General features: G+C 40.1%; 1 protein-coding gene across 7 annotated transcripts in view; it reads left to right on the top strand.

The window, feature by feature from the left end:
• Positions 1-26,444, top strand: part of SUN3 (Sad1 and UNC84 domain containing 3) — a 140,502-nt gene that overhangs the window by 30,095 nt on the left and 83,963 nt on the right. For 3 of the 7 annotated variants that reach the window (XM_042476927.1, XM_042476928.1, XM_042476926.1), the window contains exons 4-5: positions 9,623-9,701; positions 13,032-13,087. The exons of the other annotated variants lie outside the window; for them this stretch is intronic. In XM_042476927.1, coding sequence (XP_042332861.1) covers positions 9,623-9,701; positions 13,032-13,087 — 135 coding nt within the window. The remainder of the gene's footprint in view (positions 1-9,622; positions 9,702-13,031; positions 13,088-26,444) is intronic. 7 annotated transcript variants of the gene reach the window in all.

Here is a 26,444-nt window from a genome sequence, read left to right as displayed (position 1 = left end):
AGTCTCATTTGTTTCAGTGGGCTGGATTCTGTGACTGTGGAGGGTTAGGGTTTCCACCATCTCTCTCTTAATCCATCACAGATAAGTCCAACTTCTGAGTGAACATTCAAAGGATCAGCATTCAATTATATACACACACACCACAGAAATAAGGGATAACTTTACAAGTTTGGTTACCACTATAAGAGTAAGTTTTCCTATTGTTAGGATTTATAAACCAAATTGCAAAATACAGTGTGCCCGCGCCATACGTGGCTCTCAGCTTATGCTGAAGCTACGGCCGGGAGGAAACAATGGCATGTGTGCCTGTGGTGCAGGTGCTGTTGCACGGGCCCCATTGTTTTTAATGGGGCTCAAGCATATGCATTTTCCCCCTTATGTGGGGATGGTGGTGTCCAGAATGGATCCCCCTTGTGAGGGAAGGACCCACTGTATATTCCAACAATTTTCATTAATGTATCAGTAATTTATGAGGTGGGCAAAATGTAATACTTCTTCATGGTCTCTGTGACTCACACACTGGGGTGTTCTGCACCTGTGCAGTAGATCTTTGGAATCTTCTGGACTAGAAATGTTAGCTTTTTGATGGTAGCTCCACCCATTTCAGCAATATCCCTTCCTGTTCCCACTCATTTACCTTAGTTTCTTTTTTCCCCCTGCCATGTGAATGGCATCAAATGAACCTCTGTCTGATTATTTTTGCTTTCTCTTAATGGTTTTTAATTTCACATTGTTCACCTACATCTCTTTTCATCTCTCTGTGATGGACTGATTTGGAACAGTTGACTATTCTTTGCTTTGCTCCATTATTCCCACTTTGAATAAGCTCAGTTTGGCGTGGACAGTTTATTTGGATTTCGATGTTGTCCTCATCCTCCTTTAAGAGGCATTTGGATTGTGGGGATAAATTATTGGGCAGGGATGATAATGCACCTTGCCTTTTATGTCTGGTGAAGTGCATAGTGTTCACATGTGCCCATATTGCAAGGCTTTTACACCTCAGGCATGCAAGCACTGCAAGTCCTGTTTGAAAGCTCTTCTGTGTGAGCAAGCTTTTGAGATAGATGAATTTTTAATATTAATATTCCTACTATAGGTTTATAGAAATGGCTGTACTGTGGATGTAGAAAAGAGCTTTCTGGAGTCAAGGTTGTGTGTGTGTGTGTGAGAGAGAAAAGTGCTGAACAGGATTTGCAGTAAGATGTTTAGAGAACAAGTTGACCTTTGCAAGCATTAAGGCAACTAGCTTGGTTTGAAAGCCAAAACAGTTAGGAAGAACATTCTTAACGGGGGAAATAACACACAGAGTGATAGAGTGATGGAAGATTCCAAATGAGTCAAAAATATATTTTAATGTATTCACAGTTCTGTGTCCTGGTTTTGGTACGTTTTTGTACGTTTGCACTTTGAACCAGCCAATAGAATACATTGTTAGGGACCTCATTGTTGTAATTACCTATATGAACAGTCATTTTCTTTGCTTCTGGGCCTCAGTTTTTGCCACAGGGGAAATTTTTTCCTTTGCTGGCATTTGGAATAAACTTTGAATTCTCAGCACATTTTTCTGGGTCCTCTTGTCACCTTGCTTCGTCAGACCTGTAACTTAGTGAGAGAAAGTCTTGGTTCCTGAGATTTCTTTAACACTTTGAAACCTTCTCAGTCCACCTAAGTTGACTCTGGGCCCAAAGATTCAGGCATACACTGATCAGCAAAATGGCTTGCTGATGCCAATCTTGCTCAGTCAGTTAAATGAGATAAATCTTCTGTGGTTCTGACTGTGGATTTGAGGGCATCAGTACCACTACCTCGGGTTTGAATGCCTCCAAAATATCAGGGTTGAATGTTACACTGGACCACCTAGGAGACCATTCCTGTGACACCAGACCATTCACTGGAGACTAAACTAACTTCTGCTCACCTGTCTGAAAATTAGAGACAAAAGAAAAGACAAGGGTTCAAGTAAAACAGAGGCCCATCCTATGGACAGTCGTGATAACTCTGTGGTGTTGACTTGCCCAAGTGCAATGATATCAGAGGAGCCTCCAATGTGACCAGCTACTGAATCTCTGAATATTGTTCCAATTCCTCCCAGTACAGGGACTCAAGGCGGCTAACTAATATGTAACCAAGCCAGGCTCAGCGCTGAATCCAGAAGTACTTGCAAACTATGAACCTAAGGTTTCAGGGGGAATGTAGCCCCATCTAACACAGATAGGTAGATCTTGAATTTGACCACACCAGTGGTCCCGTTTGGCACTCAAGGGGCCTCTCAACAGAAGCAAGTAGTTATTTATGTATGGCATGCTCAAGGATGTATGGCCTTCTCCAATTTGGTCTCTTCCTCAACACCAATGGGCTGTTCCAGTTTCTTCATCCTCCTCCTCAAGATCTTGTTTACCAATCCATAACAGATCTGAGTGCCAGTGTTCCTCTAGATGTAGATCAACAAAGCATGTTTTTTCATGAGGACTCTAGGTAAAGACTCTACACATGACATTATGAGGACTGTAGCTGATAATAATCCCCCCTATTGCCCAGGACTGTAGCTGACCACAGAGGACTTACACAAATGTCCTGCTGCCCAGGACATTTTGAGAACTGTAGTGCCACTATATTCCGCTCTGGTCAGGCCCCATCTGGAATATTGTGTCCAGTTCTGGGCACCACAATTTAAAAAGAATGTTGCGAAACTGGAGCGTGTCCAAAGGAGGGTGACTACAATGGTGAAGGGTCTGGAAACCATGCCCTATGAGAAACAGCTTAGGGAGCTGGGGATGTTTAGCCTGGAGAAGTGCTGGTTAAGAGGTGATATGATAGCCCTGTTTAAATTCTTGAAGGGATGTCATATTGAGGAGGGAGCAAGCTTGTTTTCTGCTGCTCCAGAGACTAGGACCCGGAGCAATGGATGCAAGCTACAGGAAAAGAGATTCCACCTCAACATTAGGAGGAACTTCCTGACAGTAAGGGATGTTCGACAATGGAACACACTTTCTCAGAGTGTAGTGGAGTCTCCCTCCTTGGAGGTCTTTAAACGGAGGCTGGATGGCCATCTGACGGGGATGCTTTGATCTGGATTTCCTGCATGGGAGGGGGTTGGACTGGATGGCCCTTGCGGTCTCTTCCAGCTCTATGATTCTATGATTCTATGAAATTCAAAGACATTTCCCCAACAGGGATGTTCCTCAACACTCTTTACAACATTCTTCTTCAGTAAATTTCATCCTTTCTGGAGAAAGGTGCCATTGAACCTGTCCCTGCCACTGCAACACACTGGGGATTTTTCTTCTAACAAATCCACCCAAAGTGGATCAAAAACATTCAGGGAACAAGCTTGAAGTGGTCAAAATCATCAAGCATCAAGGCAGTCCCATCCAGGATCTCAGAGGACTCAACTCATAGAGTGTCTACAAACACTTTGTTGTCATTTCTACTGTTGCTGGATGCAGGGTTTTAACTTGGACTGCATATTTTCATCACATTGCAGTGGAGGGATAGCCTTCCTGTTCCGTGTTCTACTGTTTGGACTGTCCACAGCACCAAGAACTTTCAGAAAGTGCTTATCAGTGGTTGTAGCCTGGTTGAGACAGGGAGGGATTGTAATTTTCCCATATATGGATGACTGGCTCCTTGTTGCACCAGTGAATTACAACTGGAATGGCACATCAAGCACACCTGACTTCTCCTCAAATCTCTGGGACTTGTAGTCAACTACAATAGCTTCCACCTATTGTTTCATAACAATAGCAAGTACATTTCTATACTGCTTCTCAGTGAACTAGCACTCCCTAAGTGGTTAATAATGTGTTAATAATGTGTAAGTCAATTGCTCCCAACAAGCTGGCTACTCATTTTATCGACCAATGAAAGGATGAGTGGACCTTGAGGCTCTTCTCTAAGATCAAATTTACAACATTATGACTGCAGTACCCGCATTTAACCATTGCACCACCACGGCTCCCTACAATAGGGGCAGTTCTGAACTCCACTACAGCCAGAGCTGAAGGACAGATTTTGTTCAAATTGTCCTACACTGTTGGCAATCTTGGCATCTCCTGGCTCAATGAGCCTAGGTACTTCTCGGCCATATGGCTTTGAACACCACAGTGACTGCCTTGATGATGCCCTGATGTTTTTCATCCATTTTGGGTTCCACCCAGCATGATGCTCATGATGGCAAGACATCCATTGCTCACTGGGGTGGTGGTTGAATCCAACCAATGTTTATACAGTCCACCCTTTTTTTTTATGTGGGGATCTGTTCCGCCCCCCCACGTAAAAAAAAGGCGTATGCTCGAGCCCCATTGAAAGTAATGAGGCTCGTGCAGCGGTGCATGCGCACCTTACATGCGCACCCCATTCAGATGAATGGGATGTGCCGCCCCTTGCACCCCGCACGCTTCCTTGTGGCTCCCTCATATGCTGAAAGCTGCGTATAATGCAGCTAAGTATAATGTGGGCGCACTGTATGGGCATGCCCTTTTTACTGAGCCAAACTCTTTTAGCCATAGCATCAGATGCTTCTCTTCGAGACTGAGGTGCACATGTTGGAAGCCTTGGTGGCTGAGGCAGCCTTGGTTCATGACCCTGTTTCACCTGTGTCAACAGACATATCTCTGATTTCAATTGTGGCCAAATCTCCTCACAATACACAACAGTCAGGTTCAACATCCAGACCTAGAAACCCTGCTCCTGACAGCTTGGAGGATTCAAGCCTAATTAACTTACTTGACTCATAGAATCATAGAGTTGGAAGAGACCACAAGGGCCATCCAGTCCAACCCCTGCCATGCAGGAACTCTCAATCTAAGCATCCTCGACAGATGGCCATCCAGCCTCTGTTTAAAGATCTCCAGGGAAGGAGACTCTACTACACTCCGAGGGAGTGTGTTCCACTGTCGAACAGCCCTTACTGTCAGGAAGTTCCTCCTAATGTTGAGGTTGCATCCATTGTTCTGGGTCTTGTTTTCTGGAGCAGCAGAAAACAAGCTTGCTCCCTCCTCAATATGACTCCATTCTGCAGGTCTTGGAAGTGGCACATTGACCTTCCACATGGAGGTCGTACTTGTGCAAGTGGAACAGGTTCATAGTCTTTCTGTCATCAAAAGGATTTTCACCATACCAAACAAGTTCTGAACACATTGTCAAGTGCCTCCTTTCCCTTGTGGAAATGGGACTTTCTCTGTCATCACTGCATTGCTACCTGTTGGCAATCTTCTTCCACTGGCAGGAGCAGGGCTTCTCATCTTGTTTTCAGACCGTCCTGATTCATTGTTTCCTTAAAGGCTATGTGAATTTACATACTCCAGTATTGGGAACGACTTCAGCTTGGAGCCTCAAAATGATGTTCTAATTGTTGCGTAGACCATTTGAACCCATGGTGTCTTGTGACCTATGTCTACTTATCTGTAAGATGGCCTTCTTAGTTGTGGTAACTTCTGCCAGAAGGGCAAGTGAACTTTGTGTTCTAAGAGTCTATCCTCCCTATCTCCATTTTCACTGTGGCAAAGATATTCTTTCCTCTTCTTACGCATGGTGGTTTTGGCATTCCACTTGAACCAAGATACTATTTTACCTGGCTTCACTCAGAAGCCAGTGTCTGAACTTGATTGTCCAAAAGCTGGAAGAGGCAGCAAGGGGGTCAGCTATTTTACATCTGATTCTAACCATCTAGGATAACCTGGTTAATAGGGTGCAAGTGGTGGGATCATTAGGTGGAAGTGACCATGTTCTCCTGGAGTTTGTTATACAGTGGAAAGGAGAAGCCAAGCATAGTCAGACACATATTCTAGACTTTAGGAGAGCTGATTTCAATACATTTACAGAAATGCTGGGGAGAAATGCATGGTCAGGTATATTAAAAGAGAAGGGAGTCCAAGATGGATGGGAGGTTGTCAAAAGGAAGATACTGAAGGCAAAATTAAAACGGTTCCAGTGAGGAAAATGAAAAATGGGAGGTGTCTCAAGAAACCAGGATGGATGACTAAGGAACATTCAACTGAGCTAATTTTTAAATGGAACATGTACAAGAAATGGAAAAATGGGGAAATCACCAGAGGAATTCAAACAAATAGCTAGCACATGTAGGGATAAAGTCAGAAAAGCTAAAGCACAGAATGAACTCAGGTTTGCTAGAGAGCTTAAAGCTTAAGATCAATAATAAGGACTTTTTTGGATATGTCTGCAGCAAAAGGAAGAAGAAGGAAATGGTAGAGTCACTGTGTGGAGAAGATGGCAAAATGCTAACAGGGGACAGAGAAAAGACAGAATTACTCAACACCTTTTTTGCTTCAGTCTTCTCAGAAAAAGCAAAAGGTGCTCAACCTGAGGATAATGGAGCAGAGGACAGAATAGGGGAATTTCAGCACAGAATAAGTAAAGAGATAGTAAAGGAATATCTTGTTAATGTAAATGAATATAAGTCTCCATGACCAGATGAACTACATCCAAGAGCTGGCAAAAGAGCTGGCAAATGTAATATCGGAACCATTGGCAATAATCTTTGAGAACTCCCAGAGAACAGGAGAAGTGCCAGCAGACTGGAGGAGGGCAAATGTTGTCCCCATCTTCAAAAAGGGGAAAAAAGAGGATCCCAACAATTATCGCCCAGTTAGTCTGACGTCAATACCAGGAAAATTCTAGAGCAGATCATTAAACAGAGAGTCTGTGAACATCTAGAAGGAAATTCCATAATCACAAAAAGTCAACATGTATTTCAGAAAAACAAGTCATGCCAGACTAATCTGATCTCTTTTTTTGATAAAATTACCAGCTTGGTAGATGAAGGGAATGCTGTAGATATAGTACAGTGCGCCCACGTTATGCTCAAAGCTTGCGGGAGTGCGTGGGACGCAAGGGGCGGCGCATCCCATTCGCATGAATGGGGCGTGCTCCTGTGGCATGCGCCCCACGCGCCATCTCTGGGCCGTTGTGGGCACAAGCCCCATTCGTTTGAATGGGGCTTGAGCATCCGTGTTTTTTCTCTTATGCTGGGGGAGGAGTCCAGAACAGATCCCCTGCGTAAGAGAAGGGTGGACTGTATATTTTGATTTCATTAAGACCTTTGACAAGGTTCCCCATTACATTCTTGCAAACAGGCTGGTAAAATGTGGGCTAGACAAAGTAACTGTTACATGGATTAGTAATTGGTTGACCGTGGAAACCCAAAGGGTACTCAACAATGGCTTCTTTTCATCCTGGAGAGAAGTGACCAGTGGGAAACCACAGGGTTTGTCCTGGGCTCAGTGCTATTCAACATTTTTATTAGTGACTTGGATGACAGAATTGGGGGCATACTTATCAAATTTGCAGATGACACCAAATTAGGAGGAGTAGCTAATACCTCAGAGGACAGGATCAAAATTCAAAATGACCTGAATTGGCTAGGAAGCTGGGCCAAAGCTAACAAAATGAATTTCAACATGGAGAAATGTAAGGTACTGCACTTAGGGTGGAAAAACGAAATGCATTGATATAGGCTGGGGGACACCTGGCTGAATGAGACTACATGTGAAAGGGATCTAGGAGTTCAGGTAGATCACAAGTTGAATGTGAGTCAACAGTGTGATGTGGCAGCTAAAATGGCCAATACGATTTTAGGCTGCATCAATAGTAGTATACTGTCTAGGTCAAGAGAAATAATAGTGCCACTATATTCTGCTTTGGTCAGGCCCCGCCTGGAATACTGTGTCCAGTTCTGGGCACCACAATTCAAAAAGGATATTGAGAAACTGGAGCGTGTCCAAAGGAGGGCAACTAAAATGGTGAATGGTCTTGAAACCATGCCCTATGAGGAACGACTTAGGGAGCTCAGGATGTTTAGCCTGGAGAAGATAAGGTTAAGTGGTGATATGATAGCCCTGTTTAAATACTTAAAGGGATGCCATATTGAGAAGGGAGCAAGCATGTTTTCTGCTGCTCCAGAGAACAGGACATGGAACAATGGATGCAAAGTGCAGGAAAAGAGATTCCACCTCAACATTAGGAGGACCCTGGAACACACTTCCTTGGAATGTGGTGAAGTCTTCCTCCTTGGAGGTCTTTCTACAGAGGCTGGATGGCCATCTATCGGGGATGCTTTGACTGAGAGTTCCTGCATAGGAAGGGGTTGGACTGGATGACCCTTGTGGTCCCTTCCTAGTGCTCTAGATGTGTGAAGAGCTGTTGCTTCCTACACAAACAATATGCCGCCTTCGAGGCATATGACTAGGCTCTTTGTGTGCTACTCCACTTTTAAATTGGGTGGACCAGTACTGCCACAGCATTTCTTGAGTTGGGTAGCCTTGACAATCTATCTGGCCTATGAGTGAAGAAAGAATATCTTCCTCTAATTGAGGCCCATTCTATATGGATGATAGTTGCCTTTTCAACATTTCTGACTGGTGTTTCTCTAGAGGATCTTTGCAGAGTTGCTGTCTAGTCCCAGCCATTAACTTTTATTTCCCACTATAGGCTGGACACCAGGGCCAGATCAGATGCCGCCTTTGGTAGGGCTGTCTTACTCTCCAGTTTGAAATAAACTTCTGATCTCATGAGTGTGGGTAAAGGTTTGTTAAACGTTGTATAATAAATTTGGGGGTTTTACAACCTTTTTTGTTTTGTTGAATGACACTCCCACCTCAAAGCTCCCATCTCCAATTGTGGATAGCTTGTATAGCAGAGGCGGAACACCCCAGTATGTGAGTTCACAGATAAGCACTCAAAGAACCACAGTTAAGGTATGCAACCTGTTCTTCACAAGTCAGCCCTCAACAACACAAATTAATAACAAAGTTTTTGTGCCACCTATTAAAGGTTTGTAAGGAACATTTTTCAAAACAGGAACTGACCATTTAGCCACTTTAGGTTTTTTTTAAAAGACCTTTAAAAGACCAGGGAAAGGATAAAACATGTTATTGCATCCCTGCAACGGAATGACTGGCATTCTTAGACAAAAAAATTTAAAGAAAGAAAAAGAAACGAAAAGAAAAAAAGGTGTGAGTGTGTTGGATCAGGATGCTGCAGAATTTTCTAATTTGGTAGAGGTATTCTTTGGAACTCTATAAATTGCGATTCAGCAAAAATTAAACTAATTCAATTTTTTTCTGCTGTATATACTCATGTATAAGTCTAGAAATTTAAGTTAAAAATTGACCCAAAAAACCTGAGTCGACTTATCCACAGGTCAATATAAGTACTGTACTTTAACTCATATATGTATATATAACTATCCCTTGGTTAACGAAAAAGTTTGATCTGATCTGGACGCACTCTATACTCTTATCCATCCAGCATTTAGTATGAACACAAATACTATGCCTGTAGGTTTTTTGGTATTGTATTTCTTTGCTTTGTCCTTTACATCCTTCATTACATGCCCCTAAATTTTACCCTCAAAGTATCCAAGGGCCATATCAAAATCCATAATTTTGGCCCCAAAACCTGCCCTCGACTTATACATGAGATCGACCTATAGTTGAGTATATGTATATGGTAATTTCCTAGAACAGTTGCCAGCAAATTAATTTTATCCCCTGAAAAAATTAACCAAATTTCAACAAATGACACAATTCTTCCTAACATGTACTTTATAAAGTCATATAACTGTAAAATATTATTTAATTGTTCTTTTGTGTGTATTTCCCAGAAAGTATAGTCAGGCTGATTTATAACTTGATAATGCTAAGTGCAAAAGCTGCATCTTGCCGGGTCTACAGTATCTTAAGGTAAATTTGAAGAATAATCTTTTCTAAAGAATGAATTAGAAAATACAGCAAACTGTTCAAATTATATTTTCTCTTCTAAATAGAAACGTAAGAATATTGCTTCTCCAATTAGCATTACTTATAATTTATTTTTCAGTTTTGATATCTCTGTAGTGTGTATTAGAAATAATTTAAGAAAGTAATATATTGAGCAAGACAGCCTTAGAGGAACAACAGTAATTGTATGGTGCTAGCATTTTTTCTAATTAAATTTTTATTGCGTTTTTACAATAAAACACATAAAGTCTGTAGAACAGTGACAACAACAGCTAACTACAAGGGCCAAGATTATGTATCTGATGAATAGTTATTCTGCAGCAGAATAAAAAAAAATTTTTTTTTCAGGAAGAGCCAGAGAGTCTGGTTTGTCAGGGTGTAGAATGTCCATCCAAAGATCCATCTGTGAAGCAGGATGTTCGATCCAGTGGGAGTGATGATTAACATAGTCAATTAATATTCAGTCTTCTTGAAATGTGTCAGTCCTTTTGTGTCCAATGCAAAACCTTGTTGTAGCAGACAGTTTCTCCATCAATCCCATACCCCAAATTCTAGACCACCAGTTCTCAATGGAGAGGTCACCTGATTTACAATATTTGGCTACTTCTACTCTGTCAGCAGTAATAAGAAAAATTATCAGTTTGCTATGTTTTAAGTTAGAATTACTTTTAATAAATACAGTCAGCCTGCACCATATGCAGACTTCCCTTATGCGGCTTTCAGCTTATGCTGAAGCCGCGGTACAATTAAATGAATGGTGCATGCACCCCATTGTTTTCAATGGCATGCGGGCATATGTGGTGGTGGTAGTGGTGGTGTCCAGAACAGATTCCGCACGTAAGGAAAGGGCTGACTGTATAGAAAGCAAAAGCAAAATTGGATAGAAATTTACAGTTTGATCAGTGATACATGAAATTTGATAAAGAACTGCATCCCAGAATTTTCTCACTTTAGGGCATTCAATCCACATATGCATATAAGAGCCTATAGATTTATAACCCTTCCAGCAATCTGGAGAGAGCGTTTTAACCATTTTAGACAGTGTTACAGATGTGAGATGCCACCTATGAATGGTTTTCAAAGTATTCTCCCTCACAGATTCTCCCTCACTGAACGGGATTTGTATGGGGTTGAAGACCAAATATGACCCCATGCAGTGCCTGAAATTGTGGCTTTCAATTCTCCTTGCCAAAATGTGTTGGCTTTTCCCATACATGTAATCAAAGTTTGTAGATAACTGCCACCACCCCTTTAGTATGAGATGTAGAGTACAAACAAAAGTTTTCAAAAAAGGAGAGTGGACATGGAGATTCTGCTGAGCCTAGGTGTGATGCAAAGGAAGCAGTTTGATGTACTGTACTTGAAACAGATAATGTTAATTTATTGTAGAGAATTTTTTTATGGTAGTCGTGGGTTGTGGTAAACCACCAGAGAACAAGTCTAAGGTGCAGTAGACTCCACATCTTCTCAATAACCTTACTAGTGGGAAGTGATCATCTAAGTGGCAAAGAGGATGCAATAAAATAAAATAAAATAAAATAAAATAAAATAAAATAAAATAAAATAAAATAAAGGTTTAATGGGGGAATGGTCCAGAGCTAGTATGCGTTTCCATTTATGGCAGATGAGTAGAGAGCTAGATAAAAATGGATTAGATAATCTACCAAATTTCTGTTTTGAAGTTTTGGTGTAGAGGCAAGTAAATTCAGTGGACTTCATATTATAAACTTCTAGATTTATCCATCTGCTAGCACTGGTGTCCTTAATTAACTGAATAGTTTGGCTGAGTTGGAAAGCCTGGAAATATAGTGCAATATCTGGGACTGCCAGACCACCGTTCTTGGAAGTGATGTGTCTAGTGGATTTGGGAAATCTAGGTCTCTTTTTATTGAAAATAAATTGATCAATTAATTTTGCCATTTCTTGAATCTCGATGGGGGAGGAGTCAGTGGGATTGTTTGAAACAGGAAAAAGAGTCAAGGGATCATGAACATCTTGTCTAATGCAATCCTGCCAAGGATGGAAAGATTTAAAGCTTTCAATTCTTTAGATTTATGTAGTATCCATGTGTCTATTGGGTTAAAATTTTGGGGTATGAGCTGCTGGGTGTCTTTCGTCATGATTATTCTCAAATAGAAAAACCTGAGGGACGAAGTTGCAAGCCCATTAGGTCCTGCCAGGATTTTTGCTGTGTTTAGAGCCATTAATGTGGATTTATTAAAGTTTTAGACCTGAATAACTACCAAAGGACTAAATTGTCCTTTTTAGAGACAGAAATAATCATTCTGGGCATGATAAAAAGATCAAAAGATCCTCAGCATATGGTGTTGGTTGATGATGCAGAGGCCAGTGATAGCAGCATTGTGCTAAATCATGTTAGCCAAGGACTCTATTGTCAGTGCAAATAGGAGGGGTGACAATGGGCATCCTTGTCTGGTGCTCCTGGAAAATGCAAAAGATGTTGAATCAAGGCCATTAACCAACACTATCACCTCAGATTTCTCATAGATAAGGCAAAGTGCTTCTGTGAAGCAATCTCCAAATCCATTCCTTTGAAGACCCACAAAGGAAATGGCTATTCGAACCTGTCAAAGGCTTTCAAAGCATCAAGCGAAAGTAAGGTTAGAGGAATCTTTGACTGGTTGGAATGGTGGATGATACTGAGTACCCTGTGGACTGGGTCTGCTAGGTGTCTGCCCGGCATGAAGCCCACTTGGTCAGGATCAATGTATTCCAAAATAAACTCATTTATTCTGGAGGCCATAATAGAGGTAAATATTTTTGCATCTTGATTAAGGAATGCAAGAAGATGGAAAGATTTAGTTTCTGGACATTCGTCTTTGATTTTGTGGGAATGGAATTATTCGGGTTCTATGCCAATTTGTTGGCACAGGAGCATTATTAAGAATGGTGTTTAAAAGGGCAATAAAATAGGGTTGAAATTTGGTTAAATAACAATTTGTAAAAGTCACCTGAGAAGCCATCTGGGCCTGGACTCTTATCCTGTCTCAGCTTAAATATTGCCTTTTTGAGATCATCTGGGTGAATAGGTTTGTTTAACAGTAATTTATGAGAATCTTTGAGCTTCTTCAGATTTAGAGACTGTATTATTTATCAAATAGATTTAACTCTTAAAATAAATATTGCCATAGTTGCTTATACCTAAAAGTAGTGAGCAGAACATCAAGCCAAAGAGGATCTAGTATTGTAATTTGAGTGTTCAGTTAAACTGTGAGTATATAGTTAAATATGAATAATGTTAACATTACATTTTGTCTCTTTGTTGTTTCTTAGAGGGAACTGGGATCAGAAAATTGGGGCTTGGGTGACCCTGTTCCTGTTGCTTTTTGGTGAGCTTTTAGGGCTAAGAATAAGTCTAGGTTTTTCAATAAAAATTTTACTTTCTTTTATGTGTAACAGCCTGTCTTGTTATATCCATATTCATTGTTGTGTGCCTTTCTGTCATTTCCAACTTATGGTGACCCTAAGATCTATTACAGAGTCTTCATGATAAGATTTGTTCAGAGCATGGATTGCCATTGCCTTTCTCTGAGGCTGACAGTGTGATATACCCAAGGTCACCAAGGTTTCCATGATATTTGAACCCTGATATCCCTGAGTCCTTATAACCATGTTTACAGGAACATTACTGTAGTCTCAGTGAATTAAAGGGAACTTAAAATATGAGTTATAAAGTCATAAAGATGAAAAGGACTTCATGGGCTATTGAGTCCAACCCCCTGTCAGTGCAGGATGTCCAGGTAAAGCATCCAAAACAGGTAGATTTCCAGACTCTTTTTTCAAAATGTCCAGAGAAGGAGATCCCACCACTCTCACTGTCAAGAAGTTCCTTCTAATGTTCAATCAAAATCTACCCCCCCCCCTAACTTCAAACCATTGGTCCTGATCTTACCCTCTGGAGCAGCAGAGAAAAAGCTTGCCTTTTCCTTTCTGTCAGCCTTTGAGCAGTCATGTCACCGTTCAGTCTTCTCTTCACCAAGCTGAATTTTCCCAGCTCCTTCAACCTTTCCTCATATGTTTGATTCTTCATACTTCTTACCATCATTGTTACCCTTCTGTTAATCTGCTACAACTTGTCTACATCCTTCTTAAAACGAGGCACCTAGAACTGAATACAGTATTCCAGATGAACCTAACCAGTGCAGAATATGGTAGGACTATTATATCTTGTGATTTGGAAACCATATTTCTATTAATGCAAGCTAAAACAGCATTCACATCTTTGCTGTAGCATTACACTGCTGGCTCAGGTTCAACATTATCTCATGGTTGTTTTTGTATGTAGTACCACTGAGCCATGTATCCCATATCCTATACCTGTGCATTTGGGTTTTGTGGGGTAAATGTAGAATTTTGCATTTGTGTCTACTGAATTTCTCTTTACTGTTTTCTGTCCAGTTTATTATCCTTTTCAATTCTTTTCCTGTTTTCCAATGAGTTAGTCACCCTTTCCAATTTTGTGTCATCTGCAAATTCTGGGTGATTCTTTGCACTTCCAACAATTATTAGGAGAGTTTTTATAAATTCTAGCTATTTTATCTGGGGATATATACCATTTGTAAAATAATTTGTACCAGTTTTCTTTCAAATTCTGAGATGCAAACCACTTTCCCATTTTATTTGAGTATTCAAAACTGTATTGTTTTAATTTTTTCAATTTCTGTTCTATTTCTGTAATTAATTCTAGAGATACTTGTTTTTTAATCACTTTGATATCTTTCAAAACTGTTTTATCCCCCGGGTTTAATTTCAGTGCTTCTTCTTTTATTTTAATCAAATCATTCAATGTCTTCAATTTTTGTCTTTATTTCTTTTGGAAAATAGCGTTCTGTTGAATTGAAAAAAACCCCTTATTACAGCTTTAAAAGCATCCCAAATTATTCCAATTCTAGAGTCTTTGGTTGTATTTTCTTTTAAAAAAATGTAATCAGTTTTTTTTTGGTCTTTTCTACTATTTCTGGATCTTTTAGTAACTTTTCGTTTAATTTCCAATAATTTTTTCTCTCGAGTTCTTTGAAAGTTTTAAGACTTGAGGGTTATGACTGGAGATCAATCTCAGTAAAATTTCTAGACTTTTAATCTCTTTTAATAATGATTTACTTACTAGAAAAAGATCTATCCTTGCTAGGGACTTATGACTATCTGAGTAAAATGTATATACTTCTGTTTTGTCATATAAGTCTCTCCATAAATCTTTGATCTATCATTAAACTGATCTCCAAGGAATAGCGGTATAAAAATAAAATTAATAATAATAATAATATTAATAAAAAGGTTTGTAGCAATTTACCTTGTTTTTCTTTTATTTTCTTTACTGATTTCCTATCTAGCTTAGGATTGATTACTCCATTAAAGTCTCCCAATACCATGATATTGTCATAATCAAAATCCAGCAATTTTTTGTTTAGGTCTTCATAGAATTTTGCTTTATTTTCTTGTGGGCAATATACTCCTACCAATAAGATCTTTCCCAACCAGTTTAGAATTTCATCAAAGATGAAATATTAGATATGTTACACCTATTTCCAATTTTTCAAAGATACTCAATATTAAAATTTCAAAATTTCAAAAAACAAAGAGAGAAGAATACCTGGATTTCCTAGAACTATTTCACCTCTTTTCTGTTTTTTAAAATTTTTATTCTCTCTCTCTCTTTCTTTCTTCTTTTCCCTTTACTTTCTCCTCACTTCATTATCCAGAATCTAAATTAAATCTAATAGTCTGTATAAATGTTAATGATGTAATAACACTGGTCACTTATGTCAACTAGTCTGTGATTGTGTCCTGGTTGTTCAAATGCTTGACTCAATAGTGGATATTGCTGTTTTAACTTGTTTCATATGATGTTTTTAATTTGTTGCTTTAACTTTTAGATTGTACGCCATAGGCAGGCTTTTATATTCTTGATTTTACTTGGTTTTGTACAGCGCCCTGTAGATTTATGGTGCAATAATAATAATAATAATAATAATAATAATAATAATAATAATAGCAACATACAAAAATAGAGGGAAGGATGGATACTAATACCAAGAAAGGAAACAAATATAGAGACAGAGAATACCAGTAATCCAAATTCTATCAACAAAGTAAAAAAAGCCTCTCAAAAAGTTATCCCACTCTACTACTTTTCAGCTGCTTCTAGTTTTGTAAACTAGACTAAACAAGATAACATCCTTGTATATTCTGCTGTTTTATCTTGTATTAGTCAGCATTCCCAAGGTCATTCCCTTTTCTCTTTCCCCTTCTTCTAGTCACTTTATCCCTGTAACTTTGATTAATTAAACAGTGTCTTGATAGTTTTCAAACAATTAATCAGTTAGACAGTTAAGCAAAAATGTTAAAATATTCAATAATTATTTGAAAATGCAAATGTATCACAAACCCACCTATTTGTTAAATATTTTCCAATAAGTCAATAATGCAAGATTCTTACAGCAATCCCCAATAGTTATTTACTTAAATCTAACTCCTGAACAGAATTTGAAATGTCCAATTCTTCAACAATCTTTGGAAATAGATTATAAATATTCACAGTCTATTGAGTTGTTATTTTTGCTGGTAAATTGTATGTTTTTTCTTCTTTAATTTAATTTATAATAGGATTTAATTTATATAGGATTCCAACTGTTTTTTCAGAAGTTAGGTTATTTGTCCAATTAGCCCAGAAATAGTCCATAACAAATACTAGTCCAAATTTTAGAAGGTAGAATCTATCCAAGTCTAAATTCAAATTTAGTCCCCAATATCCTCTTGTCCTTTGGTCTTCTCCCCAAATGTGGCAATTTGTATCCCAATTTTGTCCTTAATAGGGATCCGTTTCTTCAAATTTAATGGCTGATTTTCTGCAGTCCAAACAAGCAGTCCAAAACAAACAGTCCAATGATCAAAAAGTACAAATAGTGCGATATATTTCAATTTAAGTTCTTCAGTTATATAGATCTTAGATGGCCTCTTTTCCCCCTCTTTTTTACACTGTTGTCTGTGTTCGTACTATTGTCATGATAATTATTCAGGAGAGAGAGATTTGTATCCTTTTTAGGGAGTAATTCACTGGTTACATTTACTGCGATTATTTTCTTCTCTGGTTCATTCTTTCTATCATGCAAGTGGCGGCAACACTACAGCCTGAATGGCAAGTCACTGAATGGCTTGCCCTCTGTGACCAGACTGGACTCCCTGCGTTTCCCTCGATCTTCTCACTCATAGGTTTGGGGTGCGCTGGGGTCGTCCCCGATCCTGGCTGAGGGCCCCTCAGTCTTCCCCTTTACTAGGGGGAGCAAACCCCCATTCTGATTGCCTCTGGAACGAGGCTAGTCCCTGCAGTGAGCGGACATCATTCGGAGCGACTCAGACGATGATCTCCACATCCGCCATGCCATCCCAGAAGTCTATAATTTTTTTTAAATCCTACATCTACTGCATCTATTCCACTTAGTTTTATATCCATCTGGAATCTTTCTTTTAATTGTTGGTATGTAAACCAATTACTACTGTAACCTTCTTGTAATAATTCTTCTTGTGTTTTAATTTCTCTTTTATCTTGGTGCAATTTGATGATTTTGGCATATGCAAACCATCTTTGTTCATGTAATTTTTCTCTTTGGAATAATGCCTCATTTGTCAGTAAAATCTGGTATTTTATTACACCACTGTGTTTTATATTTTAACCAGATGCGTAATAGCGTTTTTCTTATATAGTGATTATTAAATTATTTGTCCACCTTCAATTTTTCATATCATTTCATTTCAATCCATTTTAAAAAGTTGCTCCCTATCTCCATTTTTAAAAATACCTCAAACATGAATTCCTAGTTAATCTTGTCAAAAACCTTCTCCACAACAGTAAAAATCAAGGCCAATTTTTATCTATGTTTTTTATGGAATTCTATTAAATTTAGTGTTTCTAATATCTTTAATCAAAGCCACTTTGATCATCATGTATCCAATTAAAATTTTTTTCAACCTTTCTGCCAGTATAGCTGCCAATAATTTATATTCTGAATTGAGTAATGAAATTAGTCTATAATTTTTAGGATCTGTCAAACCTTTATTTTCTTTTGGAATTAATGTTATATTTGCCTGAATCCATGTTTGAGGTATATTCCTGTTTAATATCTCGTTCACTGCTTTTGTAGTGGAGGTAGTAATTGTTTCTCAAAGATTTTATAATACTCATTGACAAAGCCATCTGGTCCTGGTGATTTCCCAGATTTGTTTTTTCTGATAGCTTCTGACACTTCTTCCAGTGTTACTAGATCCTTTCTTTGTTCCTTTGTTAATTTATTAATATTTTGTTTTTCTTGATATTTTATTATTTTATCATTTTCAGTCTCTGGATTCTTAAATTGATTCACCAATAATTTTTCTCCTGCTTTAATTTTTGTGATAGTCCTTTTTCCCCTTTCCCTTTTTAAATTTATAAGACAGTAATTTTCCTGGTTTATTTGCCATTTCAAAGAATTTTTATTTCATTTTCCCCTATTTCTTCTATTGTAAGAATAGAAGTTTGTTTTTTGTATAAATTTAATTTCTTGTTCCACTTCCATATTTTTTGGCTTTCTTTTTAATACTCTTTTCTTTCTTTTAATTCTTTACTTAATTTGTCAAATGTTTCTGTTCCCCCCTTCTATATTTCCACTGCTTTTTGTATAAATAAGCCTCATATTACTGCTTTTGAGGCATCCCAGATTATTTGAGTGGAAACTTCTTTATTTTTAGTTGGAATTTTTTTATATATTTTCTCTAATTTTTGTAATTTTTCATCTTTTAGCATTAAGTCATTCATCTCCAATTATATATTTTGTTGCTCTTTATTACAAATAATGATACAGCGTTATGATCCGACATTATTTTGAGAAGTATGTTAATTTTATCAATCTTTGTACATCATGTTGATGAAATCATAAACATATCTAGTATTCACCAGGATTTGTGCCTATTTGAGAAAAGGGTGTAATCTTTAGTATCATTATATTTGGCTTTCCGTGAATCTTTTAGTACCATCAAATCTATTAATTCAAAAAATTATTTAGGTAATTTCCCTTGAGTTTCTCTAATTCCACCCCCCACTCCCCCAATAATATGTCTATTTTTGGGTTGATAACATCGTTCCAGTCACCCATCATAATTATTGATTTAGATTCTATTGATTTCAGCCATAATTTTTTAAATAAAATTTTCCTTTATTATCCATATTATTATTTATTAATATTATTTATTATTATTTATGATCCTACTAATGCTGTCTTCTGTCCATTATAATTCATTTGAACTACAATAAAGTGTCCTTCATCATTTAATATTTCAAATTAACATATAAAACTAACCCTCTTTTTTAAAATTTAGAGGCTGAAATCTCACACATTTTAAATGTCTAGCATCTTTTTGTTTTATTCCCATTTCTTGGAAGCACAAAACAACATATTTTAATTTCTGTAAGTAATGGAAGATTTTTTTTTGGGAGGGTATTCATTCCTTGTACATTTCAAGTTAACAATTTTAAGAGATCACACATTCATAATACATATCTGCATTTATTCTTCGTCTTCAAATAGGTTAATCTGCGGTTGCGCTGTTCAGCTCAGTAACTTCTAGAATCACTGGGCAAAACTCTGTTTACAACTTTTTGGTGGTAGCTCTGCCCATCCCTATAAAGTCCCTGGTGTTCCTGCTCTTTCTCCAGTACCCTTCGTATGCAGCACTAAGCAGCTAGAAGGAACTTTGCTCAAAATCGCTGTAGTTCTATTGACCAGATATTTTGGATTTTTCTGACCATTTGGCTTGTTAACCACTCTCTGTTGGAATTGTTTGGCTTCACTCAGCTCATTTGACCACTCCCCAGATACCCCCCCCCCCCCAGACGTCATTGCTCATTGCCCAACCACTAGGCCTGTCTGACTACGATTTTTCATCAACCATGAAGAAGACAGCTTCTTTTAAAAAGTGCAACAAAAGTGAGGCTAAAATCTCCACGTCAGATTGTCATGATTCTTGTTTGCTGTGCCTAGGGGAATCCCACAATCCTAAGAATTGCTCCCATTGTTAATCCATGACTGTGCAGGCCTTGAAGAATAGAGACCTGAAGTTAAAAGGCTGTGCTTTGGGAGCAGGCACTGAGACCGGCTTCTGCCCTGGCTTTGGAGGGCTCTCGAAAACTGCATTCTGGTAAGAAAAAAACAAATCCTAAGTCATCTGACAAGGCAAGAGATGTGTCCTCCAAGACCAAGGACAAATCCCCGAAGGAGAAAGCTTCCAGGTCCAATAAAGACCATGATGGCAACAAGAGATCTTTGAAATGGAAGCACACAGAGGATAAATCCTCTCACCACAAGAAGGGTAAGTCCTCTGATCAGTCAGCCTCAAAACAGGCTCATTCTCTCTCGCTGGCACCAAAATAGAGCCATAAGAAGTCTTCTTGTTCCCGTTCCATCTGCAACCTTGGATGTTGACCCAGGTGCCTTAGTACCAATGGTATCAGTCCATACCGAGACTTCCAAGCCTACCCGGGCTGAGATCTTGAAGTGGAACAGATCGTCCACTTTAGATTCCGATTTTTCTTACCTGTGGACCTTGAGGGCCTTAGAATGAAGCTCCCTCCTGTCCAACTGAACCTCAGGTGATCAGCGCATCCACCCCAACACCTCCTCCACCACCACCTCCTCATGGAAAGTTATTGGCTCATAGGCCTTGGCCCAGGACCCCAGAGAACTCTCTGTGTTCGGTACATTCTCTCCGGAGATCATGCTCCAGGACCCAGAGCCCGGCCTCGAATGTGGAGAGGTTTGGCCGATCTTGACCCTGCATCCCCAACGAATGATGTCACCTCCTTCACCGACCACATGAAATGCATGGCCAACACACTGGAGCTAGAAGTCTCCTGTACAGATGAGGCTGCGCTCGACCTCATTGAACGCAGAATTCACGGGACTGTCCCAGTTCCATCGTCCACTCCTATCTTCCCTCATTAAAGAAGATAGCACAAAGATCTTGGTTGACACCAGCCACCATTGCCTCCACAACACGCAAAATTGAAGATTTATACAGAATTACTCCTTCGGGCCTGAGTTGGCTTTTTGAACATCAAAGCTGTTCTTTCCAGCACAAGCTCTCAGACAACCTACTCAATGAAGTGTGCACGTTGTTATAGAAGGGCACTATTGAGCCTGTAAATCCTGCTCAAGCCATTCCTGTTTCTTTTACTGTTATTTCACAGTTCCTAAGAGGGACTCTGGCCTTAGGCCTATTATGGACTTATGACAACTAAATACCTGTATCGTTTACTGTCAATTTTGTATGGTAACACTTGCCTCTATTTTGACACTTTTACAGAAGGAACATTGCTTTGTAGCTCGATCTCAAAGATGCCTACTTCCAGATCGGAATCCGGCAGGATTATTGAAGATTGCTCTCCTTTGCCATCGGGACCAAGATGTAGCCATACAGGGTCCTTCTGTTTGGACAATCCACATCACTGAGAGTTTTTACCAAGTGCATGGCCCCTGTCGTGGCCTACCTCCATCAATATTAATATTATTATTAATAATAATTTATATCCTGCCCCTCTACAAGATGCAATCTGGGCAGCTTTAAAAGATTCAAAAACATATAATCCAAATCCCTCAATCCTCCCATTAAAATACAATTAAACAATATAAGAATTAAAACATACTTAAAAATAATATAAAAAACAATAAATCGTGACTGTAGTGAGGTTGGAGTTCAACAGTTAGATTTTCCTTTTAGTGGCCGAGGAACTATTCACGAAAGGCCTGCCGGAAGAGATCCATCTTTATAACTTTTAAAAAGCTATTTAGGGTAATATGACGGATCTCGTCTGGCAGGCCGTTCCACAATCTGGCAGCGATAGAGGATCTCAGTGTGTGGGGTGGATTATATGGAAGGAGGTGGTCCTGAAGATAGGTTGTACCCAAGCCATTTAAGACTTTATAGGTAATCACCAACACCTTGTACTGGGCCCGGAAACTGTCATGTCATGATCTATAGTGTCAAACACCGCTGAGAGGTCCAGAAGTACTGACAGGGTCACACTATCCCTGTCAGTGCTCAGACGAAGCTGATGACCATGGCAGTCTCATCCTCAAATCTCGTCCTAAAGCCAGTTTGAAATGGATGAAGATAACCAGTTTCCTCCAAGACAGCTTGGAGTTGAAGAGCAACCGCCCTCTCGATCACTTTGCTCAAAAACGGTAGAGACTGGCCTGTAGTTCTTCATAGGAGGTCAAGGGAAGGTTTCTTTAGGAGTGGCCTAACTGCCGCTTCCTTCAAACAACATGGAACATGGCCTTCCCTAAGGAACATCCTCAAGGCATCACCCCCCCCCCCGGCCGGCCAGCCACGAAGGGCAAGGGTCTAGAGGGCAAGTTGTTTTCCTCACTCTACCAAGGAGCTTGTCCACATCATCAGTACCTACAGATTCAAATTGATCCAGTATAACCACATCAGCGGAGTTGCTGGGCACCTTATCAGTTCATTCTGCTATAACTCTGACGTCCAAGTACATCTCTTATCTGAGAGATTTTATCTGCAAAGTAGTTGTTAAATGAAACGCAGCAGGTCATTGTCGGGTTAAGTCTTGATCAGGAAATTATCCATCCATGACAATGTGGAGGTTTTTATTACCTCCACCCACAGATATTCCTGTTCCATACTGAAGACAGCATCGAGTGTATGACCTGCATAATGAGTAGGCTTTTTGACCAAGTGGGATAGGCCCATGTTTGTCATGAATTCCATGAACTCCCGAGCTGCACCTGATAAGTTTGACAAACTGGTCTTGAGTGGGATGTTGAAGTTGCCCGGAATTAAAAATCTGGGTGACCTCAACGACAACTCTGAGATCAGTTGTGTCAGCTCGGTTAAGAAGTCTGTTAGACAACGGGGTGGGCGGTATGCTAACAGAATTCCTAAACTATCTTTGGCTTCAGCAAGATGTAGCCAGGATTTTGGGAAGGGGGGGGGGTCAAGACTAAGTGCCACCATTTTGAGAGGCTAAGAGTCCCCCCCAAACAACAAAAACAGGGTCGAGCGTTTACCCGCGACACCTTGATGGCACCACTTTAACTTCCGTTATGGCTTCGTGCAATGGAATCTTGGGAACTGTAGTTGAGTCATCTGCAGGTGCCAAAACAAAACTACAAACCCAGCATTTCACAACATGGAGCAAAGGGCAATTAAAGTGGCATCAAACTGGATTTATTTCAGTGCAGATGCAAACTGAGTCCTCCTCTGAAGGTGTTACATCAGATAAATTCAGCCGATAAAGCAAGTGAAGCTGCTCAAGCAATGAGCGGCAGCCACTCTGTTCATGCTCAGAGGCACTCTGCTCATGCTTGAGACACTGTATCCAACATCTGAGCTGACTACGAACCCAGGCCTGCATCCACACATTTCATTCCCACTCAAGAGGGATTTTTAATTTTGAGACAAACACACCACACATACACACCTTTTAATTCCAAGACCTACTACTATCTATCTATCTATCTATCTATCTATCTATCTATCTATCTATCTGTCTATCATAATTTTTAATTCCAAGCCATTATAACGTTCCTTCTTTTTATATAAACAAACCCCTTTTAAGAGAACCTATTTTGGGAGAAAAGCAGGGTATAAAATCAATCAATAAAAATTATAGTGCAATAGTCCATCAGTGCTGGCTTACAATAAGACTTTATACCTTTAACATTTAAAAACATTAAAATCACAGTAGGCTCAGAGTGCTACAGAATCATGGAATCATAGAGTTAGAAGAGACCCGAAGAGGGCCTGATCCAGTCCAACCCCATCTGCCATGCAGGAACTCCCAGTCAAAGCATCCTCAACAATTATTAGGTAATGGAGGGGTCCATCTGCATTGTAGAAAGATATACTATAGATTAATGCTATGGAAAAATCACCCACCTTGAGTCTGTAATTGGGAGAAAGGCGGGATATAGAAAATAACAACAACAACAATATCTGGATATGTAGTTTGTGAGACATTTAGCATTCTTTGTCAGGAAATCACAGGTTTTCCATAGCATTAAAGCAGTGTCAAACTGGATTATTTCTGCAGTGTGCAGCCTTATTAGACTGCAGTTCCCATCAGTCTGTGGTGCTGCTGGATGATGGGCCTGCAGTCTAGCATTGCCTGGAGCAGGGCATAGGACTCCACAGCCATGATTCACATCTTAGATTGATTCCATATATTAATTAATCATAAAACATAGAGTTAGAAGAGACCCCACGAAGGGCTCTCCAGTCCAACCCCATTCGGCCATGCAGGAACCTCCATCAAAGCATCCCCCATTGACATGCTGAAAAAGGGCCAGCTAACTTTATTTTATTCATTTGTCTTTTAAAAAAGAGAAAAAAAGGCTGGAAGGAAGCCTCTTGCCTTTTGCATCACGACCCACCTCTTTTTTGTTGTTGCAAAAATCCAGAATGACTGTTTTGAAAACCTGAGTCCTTTCTCAGGAGAAAAGTCCAGAGTAGAGCCTGAGTCTCCTTTCTCTGGACTTCTGAAACCTAAATTATTCCAAAACCCAAAACTGACCCTGGAGCATCTGGTCTGACCCCCACTCACAAACTCGGAACTTGGAATCCTGAAGGTTTAGATCAATGACTGAATATTGAATTATACAAGGCATAGTGGTCTCAGGGTTTTGCTGAAGCTCAGTATACAGCACAGCACAACATTATTTATAAATATAGTGCATAAATTACCTTCAGTCTATGTCTATGAGATGCATAGGAAACATACATGGATCCCATCCCCAGATAATATACCCATTAGACATAATACGGTAAAAATATACCCAAATCTGAAAAACTCCAAAATCCAAAATACATCTAATCCTCAACACTTGGGGTAAGGGATATATTATTATTATTATTATTATTATATTATATTATTAATTATTATATTATTATATTGTACATGGATATACAGCTAAAAGTAGAAGTCACCTTTTCCTTCTTTTCTTCAGTTCTCCCTTAGGAGAAGGGGGGGAGGAGGAGGAGGAGGAAGCAGGACCTGAAGAACGAAAGCGAATCATAGGATTCCCTCTCTCCCCTCTCTCTCTCTCTGTCTCTCTCCCACTCCCCCTCCCTCTCTTCCCTCCTCCCTCCCCCCCCTCCCCCCTCCTTAAAGCCACGGAGAGGGAAAAGAGGAACTTTTGTTTTGTCTTTCCTCTGTTCCCTCCCTCGCCTGGTTTTAATGGAGGGAGGGGGAGGAAGGAGCTTGAATGCCCCAAGAACCTGAGGGGGGGTTCCGACCACCCCAAACCCCCCCCCCGGCTACATCCTTGTCTTCAGCTTAGGTACATACACTCGAAGTGGACCATTTTCTGGACAGGTATCCTGGTCAAGGTAAGGTTGTTTTTGTGAACCAAAGTCACTCTGCTCCTCACCCACTTCCCCTTACCTACTCGATAACAGAGTACCTGGCGGGGAGTCCTGTGCCCCAGTGACAGAGCTATCCTCTGCCAGCCAGGTCTCAGTAAAGCAAGCCAGGTCGGCCTCTTCTTCTAAGAGAAGGTCATAGATGATGTGAATCGTATTTTAAAACCGACCTGGCATTGCAGAGAGCAAGGTAAGGTTTTGTGATATGATTGGTAAGCTCTCCAAACCATTTTGGGGAACAGAGTGAACTGATCACTTTCAAACATCAATCCCACCTTCTTTGTAATAAACCTGCACTCTGTTACTGCCATACTTCGTGTTCCCTGCACAACTTCAATCCCCGCTCCCAAATTGGGCCCGACCACATATGCTGGTTCCTTACTCAGAGAATCTTCCAGACCTCACACGATGTTATTAATCTAGCATCACAGTTCAATTAGTAAATTGAAGGCACAGCTCCCCCGACACACACCCAAAATCAGCTGGGCTGAAGGCTTCCCAGGGAGGCGGAGGTTTTCAAGGGCTGTTAGGAGCCACTTTTGAAGGCACAGCTCCCCGACATGCCCCAATCAGCAAAACTGAAGGCTTTCCAGGGAGGCTGAAGTCTTCTGAGGGCTATCAGGAGTCTGCTTTCAAGGTACAGCTCCCCTGACAACCCTAAAGTCAGCAAGCTGAAGGCTCCCAGGGAATTTTGGTCTTCCATACCTAGACAACTGGCTCCTTACTGCTCCATCTCCCGGAAGCAATCAGGATATTTTGGCTTGCTCTGTCTCTCCTACAGTCGCTGTGACTGATGATCAATGAGGAGGAAATCCAATCTTACCCCAATCTACATCTAAACAGGTCCAGATATATTGGAGCCACACTCGACTCCGGGCGACCAGGGCCTGCCTACCTCCAGACAGTTTCCAGGCTCTCACCAGGCTGTCCACGGATGCCTCTCACACAGACAAATTGAGGCACGAGCTGTCCAAGTACCTCTGGAACACATGGCCTCGACAATGTACGTAACTCCATTTGCAAGGCTTCGTCTCAGGCTATTTCAGTCTTGGTACCTCTCCCGTTGATCCTGTTTGCGATCTTCCTCCAAGTGGCTCATGGTCCCGAGGCCTGTACAAAGATCATTACAAGTGGCTTGTGAACTCGACAAAGTCTGTGTTCAGGATACCATTTCTGTCCTCGTCTCTCTCAACCAGAGATAACTCTAACCACGGACATTCCCTTGAAAGCTGGGGCGCACACACCCTGGGCTTCACTGGCAGGGACAAGTGGTCCATT

The sequence above is a fragment of the Sceloporus undulatus genome, chromosome 6 (genome assembly GCF_019175285.1).
Source record: "Sceloporus undulatus isolate JIND9_A2432 ecotype Alabama chromosome 6, SceUnd_v1.1, whole genome shotgun sequence".
In the NCBI taxonomy this organism is placed as follows: Eukaryota; Metazoa; Chordata; class Lepidosauria; order Squamata; family Phrynosomatidae; genus Sceloporus; species Sceloporus undulatus.
Note: the sequence above shows the minus strand (reverse complement) of the source record. Positions and strands in the feature narration are given on the sequence as shown.